We start from the raw sequence: 11,982 nt of genomic DNA, 5'->3' as shown, positions 1-11,982 counted from the left end.
CCGGGGCACGAACCGGCGTCCCCTGCATCGGCAGGCGGACTCTCAACCACTGCGCCACCAGGGAAGCCCTTGTTGTTGTATTTTATAGAAGAATTATATAAATCACTCAGAGTCATTAAGCTGTAGTAAGTTAGCGCTTAATCCATTTTGGCTGTGGGTGTCTCAGAGATGCAGACAAAAACGGGTGACTCGTGTTAGGGAGGTTTGAGAGCCATCGATTGTAACTTAAGTTCCAGTTTCGTTTGTTAAATGGTTGATTTATTTTACAGTTAATTTCTGTGAAATGACTTCTTAGACAGAGAAGCAAATGATGTTTGTTAATACAAACTCTTTCTTAGAAAATGGCATTCAGATCTTACATATCACATAGAACATTGCAAAAGGTAGGAATTTTGCATGTGACCAGTGTTTGCTGAAGACTAGCATAGTGCTGTAATGAGCGGCCAGGAATCTCCTCTCTGCGAAGATGATTTGTAGTTGACAGGGGGTCGCCCTCAAACTTGCCACAAACTACACACTGCTTCTTTTTTAACCACTGACACATCCATCACCATGGAGTTTTTAGCTTGTATGAAGGAGAAGGCCATAGAATTTATGGGGTTGGGGGGTTGTGGGTGGGGGTGGGGGGTGGGGGTGGGGACCCTGCGTGGTGTGCTTCGTAGGCATAAATGGACCTGGCACCACGGCAACCGTGGCACTTCCCTCCTGGTCCTGAGTCGGTGGTCCAGCAGTTTTCTTTTTGGACCACGCTGGGACTTCTGCCGCACAGATACTGGTGGCATGTGTATTGCAGAACCCCCCAAGAGGTAAAACAGTGTCTCTCCTACTTTGTGACAGATGCGTGCTACTGAATTTATTTCAGAAATGCTGCTTTAATTATGGCTCATTGAAATGTAGATCTGTGCACTAAAACCCCAAAGTCGTTATTTGTGTTTAAGCCTGCATGATAAAGTAGCAAAAATTGTAAAAGATTCCGTTTTAATTCTGTGTACTGTTTTTACATGATTAATTAAATTATAAGTATGTGAAGTATATGAAGTTCTCTAGAAATTGACTGTAAGTACCTGGAAATAACACCCGGGCCTAATGACATAGCCGTTCACTGCTCTGTGCAAGCAGAATTCTGCGCTCAACTCTCCTCTGAAACTTTGGTTTTCAAAACGTGCTGTGGGGCTTCATCCCAGTGTCCCTGGGGTCCCTAAGGCCTTTCCAATGAGTTCGTGTGGCTGGTAACGATTTTCATAAAAATACCAAGATGTTTACCTCTTTCCTCTCACTCTGTCACGAATGGACAATGGGGTAGTTTCCCAGAGGCTACATCAAGTGTGTGATACGGCAACAGACTAAACACAGAAGCAGGTATCAGAATCAAGATGCCTTCCATTAAGCTAGAAATTAGATTTGCAGAAAAATGTAGATCAATGCTCGTACTTTCACTGATTTGGGGGGGGGGGAATTCTGCTTTTTCCATAAAAGTAGGTTATTGGTATTAACATCTGTATTAATTTCCTACTGCTGCTGTAACAAATTACCACAACCGTAGTGGCTAAACCCAACATACACTTAGAGCCTGACAGCTGCAGAGGTCCGAAGCTGAAACGAGCCACTGGGGCTCCTGTCAAGGCGCCGGCAGGGCCGCGCCCTCCTGCAGGCCCGGCGGGGAGAGGCTGCGTCCTGCCTTCTCCAGCTTCTGGGGGCACCTGCGTCCTTGGCTCGGGGCCCTTTCCCCCAGAGGCGGGCACCTCACCGCAGCCTCTGCTTCTACTGTCACATCGCTTTTTTCTAAGTTTGGTCCTGTTGGCTTCTGTTTTATAAGGACTCTTGTCATTACACTGGAACAACCCAGATAATCCAGGGTAATCTCCCATCTCGACTCTTAACTCATCACACCTGCAAGGTGCCTTTTGCCCCGTAGGTGACATTCTGAGGATGAGAACGTGGACGTCCACCATGGCATGTTGTGAGCTTGTAATTAACTGTCTTCAGTGAATTAATGCATGTCAAAGCTGTTTCTCCACTATGGGAATTATCCGAAGCGAGCTACAGCCTACGTGAGCCAAAGCTCTTTGGGGCCTTCCGTAACTTTCAGGATTAAAGAGGCGCTGACACCAAACACGCGAGAGCCGCTCCTCACGCTGGCATCTCACCTCCCCACTGGGATGTGCGTCCCCGTTGCTCAGAAATCAGGATGATGGGAGAGGATGCACTCGCACGAGAAGCCTTGCCCGCACTCCTGTCTTCATCTGCTGGTTTCCTCACCTCTCCCCTCGGAAGGTGACCCTTTTCTTAGTTTCTTATTTAGACATCCCAGTGTTTCTTCATGTAAATGTTAACATCTGCAGGTTAATCTCTGCCATGTAAATGTTAACATCTGCAGGTTAATCTCTGCTTATTTTGACCTCTTTCTTGCATCGTTGCTAACATGTATACGTGTTGTTCTGCACCTTGTGGGTATTTTTTTTTTCGGCGTGTTTTTAACTTGGTAATATATCCTGGAGGTGTTTTCATGTCTTTTGTTAGAGTTCCGTAATGTAACCTAACAAGTCCCCTGCTGATGGGCTTTAGGGTTTTTCTCATCGTTCAAATAGAGAAGTTGTGCTTAGTTTCCTAGGGCCGCACAAACTGAGTGGCTTCAAACAGCACAGATTTACTGTCTTCATCTCTGGAAGCCGGAAGTCCAGGCTGGTCCCACCGGGATGAAGCCACATTGCCAGCAGGACTGCACGCCCCAGGGGCTCCAGGCAGAGCCCGCTGCCCTGCCTTCCCCACCTTTCGAGCTGCACCCCTCGTGCCCTTCCGCCTGCCAGGCCGGCAGCAGAGCTTTGTGCTTCACTAGTGTCACGTGGCCACCTTCCGTCGTCCCATCTCCATCCACTTCCCTCTTACAAGTACACTTGGGGTCATACTGAGGGCCCACCAGGGTATCCGGGATTGTATCTCCCCATCTCAGGACCCTTTGTTTCAGTCACATCTGCAGTTCCCTTTGCCATATAAGGTAACCATCCAAGGTCCCAGGGGCTAGGACCTGGACATTTTGGGGGACGGTATTCAGCCTGCCATACTTGTTATGAATCCATCTGGACAGATCTTGCTAATGAATACGTTACATTTTGAAACAAGTAGTGAATACTTTAGACTATCAGAGGCAAAGAGTAATGACTAGGAAGGCTTGGTCTTATCGGCTGTCAGTACCTGCCCACATGAGAATATGATGGTCGGCCTCTGCTACAGGGTGAGCTCCCTTCCTGACTGCACAGAGACCTGGCGTTGGTAGTAGATGCTTCTGGCTGCCATCATCTGTGGTAATACTGGGTCTTGATTGTAAAACTTTTTACAACCAACAAGGTTTTCCTGGTGGCTGATATTGCCTTAGCCATAAAGGTAGATATTTTAATATGGCACATTTCCCTTTATTTTTTAAATTAAACGAATGGGAGAAGGTGGTTGTTTCTTTATGTGGTGAAATTATTCACTTATTTTCTTCCTCTTTTATCCTTCTCTTTTTAGGTAATGGAAAGTGGTTGCAAATGTGAATTCGCCACAGTGGTGATGACTCTCTCTCTCTCCCCTATAGGTTGAGGAGATCAGAAACAGTGTAGCTAGAATAGCTCAGTGTGCTGAAGAAGTAAAGAAAAACCACAGCATCATTCTCTCTGCACCAAACCCGGAAGGAGGTAAGCTGTTGGTTTTAAAAGAACTGTGTCTGTCTAGCTGTGTGCCTGTCCCTCTTGCTGTCCACAGCGCAGGCCTTAGCCTGGAAACACGTGAGATTGAGCTGGGAGCTTGTAAAAAGTGCCGGAGGCTGGTGGGCCACCCCTCGGGATTCTCATGCCTCTGGTCTGGATGAACCAAGGCATCGGTGTGGTTTTCTACAGCTTCTGCGGGATCTGCTGTTCAGCCGGGGTGAGGACCACTGATGTGTGATATCCACGAGCATACGTGGATGTGGCCTTGCAGAACTTTGGGGTCACATCAGTGTCTGGGCCTTAGATCCGTATTATGTCCACAGTTAAACAGGAGTGATAGAATTTTGTGTTTAGATGAAAGTTAGTAAGAGGTTGATTTGGAAAACAGTATTTGTTAGAGCAGGTTTAAAGTTGAAGAACAGACTAAAGGGATCTTAAGTCTGCAGCGAAGGCTTTTGTATGGAGTGTGCTGTTCGTAGTGTCTGTTGAGGGCAGCATGTGAGCAAGTGATTTAACATTAACTGAACATCAGGGCATTGTTAGTTATAAGGAAGTGTTTCCTTGATCTACAGTGACAGATTTTGAAAACTTGAAAGGTAAGATGGATCTGGATAAGCTAGAGACTGCAAATTGGAATCCATACATCATTTGGGGGGATAATTGATATCCTCACAATACTGAGTCTTTTAATCCGTGAAAATGGTCCGTCCCTTTACTTACATCTTCTGTAATTGCTCTCAGTGTTGTTCTGTAGGGTTCTCTGTAGAGCTCTCACACGCCTTTCATGGTAGGTGATGCTTTAGGTTTTAATGTGAACAGTATCTGCTGTAAATTTTGTTTTCTACTTGTTTTCATATATGGAAATACAGTGGGTTTTGTATGTTGACCTTGTATCCCGTTGTCTTGCCTAATTACTTAATTAATTTTAATCATTTGTTTGTGGATTCTGTTAGGTTTTTTCTGCACCCAGTCATGACACCTGTGAATAATCACAGTTGTCCCTCAGTTCTTATGCTTTTTATTTTCAGTTGACTTATTTCACTGACTTTCCGTACAGCATTGAATAGAAGTGGTGAGGGGAACATGCTTATTCTCAGTCTCGGAGGAAAGTTGAAAGCAACTTTGTTAGGTTATTTGGTGTGGCCTTACATTGAAAAAATAACTTGGTATTAAATTGAAAAAACTCATTTTAAAGATTTTGCGTGTCTTGTAAAATAATGCTCTGGGCGTCTGTAGATGCCCTGTCTTACGATTTAGAAGGATATTTTCCAAAGTGTTCCTGGAGCATGAATCTCAGTAGCTAGTATGTGAAACAAGACTTCTGTGGCCAAATGCATTCGGAGTCCTTTTCACACCACATCCCCACTTGGAAGGTTACAGAGTAATAAAGGCTCTGAGAAGTCCTGCAATGAAGAAACCTTTGCTTAATGGAGTGTTTCACAAATGTATTTGCTCACAGAACTTTTTGTGTAACACCTGCTAACATCTTGCTCAATTCTCGGGGAAGCTGAATTTGAATACATATTACTGTATTTTTTTCTTTCGAGAAGTTTACCTCCAAAAAACTTTTGCTGCCAAGTTACAGCAGCTTCAACAATGTTGGAGTGAAGTTGGGGCTCTTAACGCTTCGCAGTAGTCCCTTTGGGCTCTGAATAAGACTGGTGCTTCCTGTCTCAGTTTCACAGCAGGGTGTGAACCAGAGCATAAGAAGTGGTGTCTCACTGCTCCCTGAGTTGCCCTCTGTAAAGAGCAACGCGGTTTCTCCTGCCCCACGATGCTGGGCCCTAGGGAGTGCCCAGGGTGGGGCAGTGGGCAGTGGGCTGCTGTCCCCCCAGCCCTTTGTCCTGGCGGGTGGGGAGGGGCAAGGTGGAGCTCCAGCTCTTCGGTGCCGGTGCCCTCCCTGGCTGGGCTCCTGGGCGGGCCCGCAGAAGGGGCTCCAGAGCACAGTGGCCACCGGGTGGCGCCACCCCGCGGCCGGGCCCTGGCCTGTTGGCTTCTGCTGCAGAGGCAGGGCTGGCTGGCCGCCCAGGTCGTTTCATTAACCTCAGTGACAAGATCCCAGAGAAAGGTTTGCCTGAGAAGCCAGCAGAGGGCCCCTTTACTCTCACTTTTCTTTATTGACTTTACATTTCTGTACTTTCTTTTTTTAAGAGGGCCACTGAAAATGTGTAAGTTTCAGGCCCTCCAAAACATGGACCCACCTCGTGGGAGCCTGAAATGGGTTATTCAACTCTCTGGGTCTTGCTGGTGATAGTGTTACGGCTGGTGGCATCACCAATCAGAGGATGGAGGGGATTTTACTCACCAGTAATGTGTCTTGTAGTTCCTTTGAATCAGGAGTCAGAGCCCTTCTTTTCATCCCGTGTTTTAGGTATGGGCATCCTAAATAGTCACAACCTGTTGCTAACGTTTCATCTGCCCTTCCTCATCTGCGTTGTCGTGCTCCTGGGCTGGCCTCTCTCGTCTCTGTCTGAGCTACGACGGTTACATCCGGTGGCCTCCCGTCTCTAAATCCTCCTCCTTTGTGCATTTTGTGCTTTTCTGCTGGAGTACACGTTTCAGACTCGCTTGAGAACTGTGGGTCACCACTTAGTGTAGAAAGCCTCTTCTCAGGTGAGCGGTGGGTTCAAACCCCAGTTCCACTGTGAATTCAGTGTTTACCGCGGACAGGTCGCGCACCGTTCCGTGTAAATGCCGACTGCTACTGTCGTCAGTGTGTTTCCCCGTCATCACCTTGTTTCCATCCCATCCTTCCTCCTGCTTCCGCGTGAGAGGTGTGTGTCTCCTTTTTAAGGGCAACTGTGGTGTGTGGCCTTGAGCCACCTCTCACTGTACTTCCGTCCGGGCTCCTGGACCGGAAGGCCGCCCGTCTGCCCGTCCAAGCATGCCTGCCCGCAGCCCTGCCTCGCCCCGCGGCGGCTGTCCTTCCCGAGAGGGGTCTTGCGGGCCTCCCCTCACCCCGACTGCGCTGCAGGTCCTGCCGGCAGCCTCAGCCCTGGCCCTTGTCCTCCCTCCTTAGCGTCCAGCCCTGCTGACTGGCTCCCCCGCCCCACCCCCATCCTCTTCATCTTTTAAAGTTAACCTGTTTTACGTTATCAGAGTTAATTACGTGCTTTATCGTGGGCATTCTGGAAGAAAGCAGAAAGGAAGGAAAAAATGCTCGTAACCTGTCCCGTGGTGATAAACACCGTTAACGTTTCGGTAAATATTTTTCTAGCAAAAAATATGTATAAAACATACACTTTTAAAGAAGTGTACTGGACTTTCCTGGCGTAAAATGGTTAGAACTTCACCTTCCAGTGTCGTGGGTACGGGTTCTATCCCTGGTCAGGGAGCTAGGATCCCACGTGCCTCGCAGCCGAAAAACCAAAACACATAAAAAGAAGCAAAATTGTAACAAATTCAGTAAAGACTTTAAAAATGGTCCACATCAAAAGAAAAGAAACTCTTTAAAAAAGTGTAGAGTTTGGAGCACCCAGTGCCTGTTGCCTTACAGTGTACCTCTTTTGCTGATGAACAGAGCGTTCCAGGACCCTTTTTTTTAATGACTGCCTGGCGGTCATCTTTGGCCGTTTCTGTGGGAGCAGAATGGCCTGGGGCCGGATGGCAGTGTGCCTTTTACTGTTTACAGGTAGCTTGCTCCCAGTGTGTGACGGCTATTGCCGTGACCTCGCATCGTTGTAGTGTCGTATATGATTCTTAACTTAGACTTGCTGCTGTGCAGAGCAGCAGGGACCAGGCTGAACACTGGACAGGTGGAGGCCCGTTCATGCCTTGCGCTGGCCTTGCGAGGCCTGTGCTCCCCTCGGGTGTGTCCGAGAGCCGAGGATGTTGGGGGTTGGAGAGGGTGGGCAGTTAGTGCAGAGTCTCAAGCACCCTGAGACTCAGCTGGCTCTGCCGTCCCCGCTGCTGTCCTGAACCGCAGGCAGCACCGCGTGGGGCCACAGGCCCAAACCACTCTGCCCTGGGCATCCTCGCCTACCTGTGTGTCTTTGAGTACTTGTCAGCTCACCTCTCGGGCCAGCATTCCTGGAAACATCATGCTACATCAAGGGACTTGTCCCATTAAATGTTCTTTTCACATTTTTAGTTTGCAAGTTTTCTAATTTATGGGAAAGTTGCAATTATGGTACAGTGAAAACTCACGTTCCCTTCACCGAGATTGACCAGTTGTTAACATTTTGCCACGTTTGATTTCTTTCTCTTTGTGTATGTATGTGTATGTGTATGCATATGTGTGCGTGTGCACACACATTGCACATGTATATATAAACACGCATACATACACACACATGTTATTTTTGCTGACTCATTTTAGAGTGAGTTGCAGGCCTTGTGACCATCCACCCCTGAGTACGCCAGTATTCATTTCCTAAGGAGGAGGTTCTCTTGTAATTATCTAATTCAGAACATTTGATGTTGATAAAAACGCTGTCTAATCCACAGTCCATATTCTCAGTCAAAAATCATCACGTTGATATCCTTTATAGCTGTTTTACCCTCTTTCCAGGGTCTGATCCAGACACCTAGGCAGATAAAGCCTAGACATAAATGCCTTTATTTTTATTTACTTATTTGTTTATTTATTTATTTGCCCGCACCGGGTCTTTGTTGCGGCACACGGGATCTTTGTTGCTCTGTGTGGGAATTTTTTTTTTTTTTTTTTTTTGCTGTACACGGGCCTCTCACTGCTGTGGCCTCTCCCGTCGCGGAGCACAGGCTGCGGACGTGCAGGCTCAGCGGCCACGGCTCACGGGCCCAGCCGCTCCGTGGCATGTGGGATCTTCCCGGACCAGGGCACGAACCCGTGTCCCCTGCACCGGCAGGTGGACTCTCAACCACTGCGCCACCAGGGAAGCCCTTTGATTGAGAACTGGGCTTGGTATATGAAAGCTTGTGGCCATAGTATGAGTCTTGGGATAGTATTTTCTTTTTTTGGAATTTTTGAATTTTATTTATGTTTTTATACAGCAGGTTCTTATTAGTCATCCATTTTATACACATCAGTGTATACATGTCAATCCCAATCACCCAGTTCATCCCACCACCACCCTCCTTCCCCCCTTGGTGTCCATGTTTGTTCTCTGCATCTTTGTCTCTATTTCTGCCCTGCAAACTGGTTCATCTGTACCATTTTTCTAGGTTCCACATGTATGCATTAATATACGATATTTGTTTTTCTCTTTCTGACTTACTTCACTCTGTATGACAATCCCTAGATCCATCCACATCTCTACAAATGACCCAATTTCGTTCGTTTTTATGGCTGATATTCCATTGTATATATGTACCATATCTTCTTTATCCATTCGTCTGTTGATGGGCATTTAGGTTTCTTCCATGACCTGGGTATTGTAAATAGTGCTGCGGTGAAGATTGGGGTGCATGTTCTTTTTGAATTCTGGTTTTCTCTGGGTATATGCCCAGTAGGATTGATGGATCATATGGTTATTCTGTTTTTAGTTTTTTAAGGAACCTCCATACTGTTCTCCATAGTGGCTGTATCAGTTTACATTGCTACCAACAGTGCAAGAGGGTTCCCTTTTCTCCACACCCTCTCCAGCATTTGTTGTTTGTAGATTTTCTGACAATTCCCATTCTAACTGGTGTGAGGTGACACCTCATTGTAGTTTTGATTTGCATTTGTCTAATAATTAGTGATGTTGAGCAGCTTTTCATGTGCTTCTTGGCCATCTGTATATCTTCTTTGGAGAAATGTCTGTTTAGGTCTTCTCTCATTTTTTGATTGCGATGTTTGTTTTTTTAATATTGAGCTGCATGAGCTGTTTATATATTTTGGAGATTAATCCTTTGTCCGTTGATTCGTTTGCAGATATTTTCTCCCATTCTGAGGGTTGTCTTTTTGTCTTGTTTGTAGTTTCCTTTGCTTTGCAAAAGCTTTTACGTTTCATTAGGTCCCATTTGTTTATTTTTGTTTTTATTTCCATTACTCATGGGTCAAGAAGGATCTTGCTGTGATTTATGTCATAGAGTGTTCTGCCTATGTTTTCCTCTAAGAGTTTGATAGTTTCTGGCCTTACATTTAGGTCTTTAATCCATTTTGAGCTTATTTTTGTGTATGGTGTTAGGGAGTGATCTAATCTCATACTTTTACATGTACCTGTCCAATTTTCCCAGCACCACTTATTGAAGAGGCTGTCCTTTCTCCACTGTATATTCCTGCCACCTTTATCAAAGATAAGGTGACCATATGTGCATGGGTTTATCTCTGGGCTTTCTATCCTATTCCATTGATCTATATTTCTGTTTTTGTGCCAGTACCATTTTGTCTTGATTACTATAGCTTTGTAGTGTAGTCTGAAGTCAGGGAGTCTGATTCCTCCAGCTCTGTTTTTTTCCTTCAAGACTGCTTTGGCTATTGGGGGTCTTTTGTGTTTCCGTACAAATTTTAACATATTTTGTTCTAGTTCTGTAAAAAATGCCACTGGTAATTTGATAGGGATTGCATTGAATCTGTAGATTGCTTTGGGTAGTATAGTCATTTTCACAATGTTGATTCTTCCAATCCAAGAACATGGTATATCTCTCCATCTGTTTGTATCATCTTTAATTTCTTTCATCAATGGCTTGTCTTATAATGCATACAGGTCTTTTGTCTCCTTAGGTAGGTTTATTCCTAGGTATTTTATTCTTTTTGTTGCAATGGTAAATGGGAGTGTTTCCTTAATTTCTCTTCCAGATTTTTCATCATTAGCATATAGGAATGCCAGAGATTTCTGTGCATTAATTTTGTATCCTGCAACTTTACCAAATTCATTGATCAGCTCTAGTAGTTTTCTGGTGGCATCTTTAGGATTCTCTATGTACAGCATCATGTCATCTGCAAACAGTGACAGCTTTACTTCTTTTCCCATTTGGATTCCTTTTATTTCTTTTTCTTCTCTGATTGCCGTGGCTAGGACTTCCAAAACTATGTTGAATAATAGTGGCGAGAGTGGACATCCTTGTCTTTTTCCAGATCTTAGAGGAAATGCTTTCAGTTTTTCACCATTGAGAATGATGTTTGCTGTGGGTTGGCCGTATATGGCCTTTATTATGTTGAGGTAGGTTCCCTCTGTGCCTACTTTCTAGAGAGTTTTTATCATAAATGGGTGTTGAATTTTGTCAAAAGCTTTTTCTGCATCTCTTCAGATGATCATATGGTTTTTATTCTTCAGTTTATTAATATGGCATATCACATTGATTGATTTGCATATACTGAAGAATCCTTGCATCCCTGGGATAAAACCCACTTGGTCATGGTGTATGATCCTTTTAAGGTGTTGGATTCTGTTTGCTAGTATTTTGTTGAGGATTTTTGCATCTATATTCATCAGTGATATTGGTCTGTAATTTTCCTTTTTTGTAGTGACTTTATCTGGTTTTGGTATCAGGGTGATGGTGGCCTCATAGAATGAGTTTGGGAGTGTTCCTTCCTCTGCAGTTCTTTAGAAGAGTTTGAGAAGGATCGGTGTTAGCTCTTCTCTAAATGTTTGATAGAATTCCCCCGTGAAGCCATCTGGTCCTGAACTTTTGTTTGTTGGAAGATTTTTAATCACAGTTTCAATTTCATTACTTGTGATTGGTCTGTTCATATTTTCTATTTCTTCCTGGTTCAGTCTTGGAAGGTTATACCTTTCTAAGAATTTGTCCATCTCTTCCAGGTTGTCCATTTTATTGGCATAGAGTTGCTTTTAGTAGTCTCTTAGGTTGCTTTGTATTCCTGTGGTGTCTGTTGTAACTTCTCCTTGTTCATTTCTAATTTTGTTGATTTGAGTCCTCTCCCTCTTTTTCTTGATGAGTCTGGCTAATGGTCTGTCAGTTCTGTTTATCTTCTCAAAGAGCCAGCTTTTAGTTTTATTGACCTTTGCTATTGTTTTCTTGGTTTCTGTTTCATTTATTTCTGCTCTGACCTTTTTGATTTCTTTCCTTCTGCTAATTTTGGGTTTTTTTTTTTGTTCTTCTTTCTCTAGTTCCTTTAGGTGTAAGGTTAGACTGTTTATCTGAGATTTTTCTTGCTTCCTGAGGTAGGCTTGTATTGCTGTAAACTTCCCTCTTAGAACTGCTTTTACTGCATCCCATAGGTTTTGGATCATCGTGTTTTTGTTGTCATTTGTCTCAAGGTATTTTTTGATTTCCTCCTTGATTTCTTCAGTGATCCCTTGGTTATTCAGTAACGTATTGTTTAGCCTCCATGTGTTTGTGTTTCCTACATTTTTTTCCCCTGTAATTGATTTCTAATCTCATAGCATTGTGGTCAGAAACGATGCTTGATATGATTTCAATTTTCTTAACT

The 11,982-nt window shown here is 44.6% G+C and overlaps 1 protein-coding gene across 1 annotated transcript in view; it reads left to right on the top strand.

Moving 5' to 3' along the window:
• Window positions 1–11,982, top strand: part of STX2 (syntaxin 2) — a 29,226-nt gene that overhangs the window by 1,685 nt on the left and 15,559 nt on the right. The window contains exon 2 of the mRNA XM_007455450.1: window positions 3,575–3,674. Coding sequence (XP_007455512.1) covers window positions 3,575–3,674 — 100 coding nt within the window. The remainder of the gene's footprint in view (window positions 1–3,574; window positions 3,675–11,982) is intronic.

Source organism: Lipotes vexillifer, unplaced genomic scaffold (genome assembly GCF_000442215.2).
Source record: "Lipotes vexillifer unplaced genomic scaffold, Lipotes_vexillifer_v1.1 scaffold671, whole genome shotgun sequence".
NCBI classification, from domain to species: domain Eukaryota; kingdom Metazoa; phylum Chordata; class Mammalia; order Artiodactyla; family Lipotidae; genus Lipotes; species Lipotes vexillifer.
The sequence above is the reverse complement of the archived record's forward strand: the minus strand, read 5'-3'. Positions and strand labels throughout refer to the sequence as shown.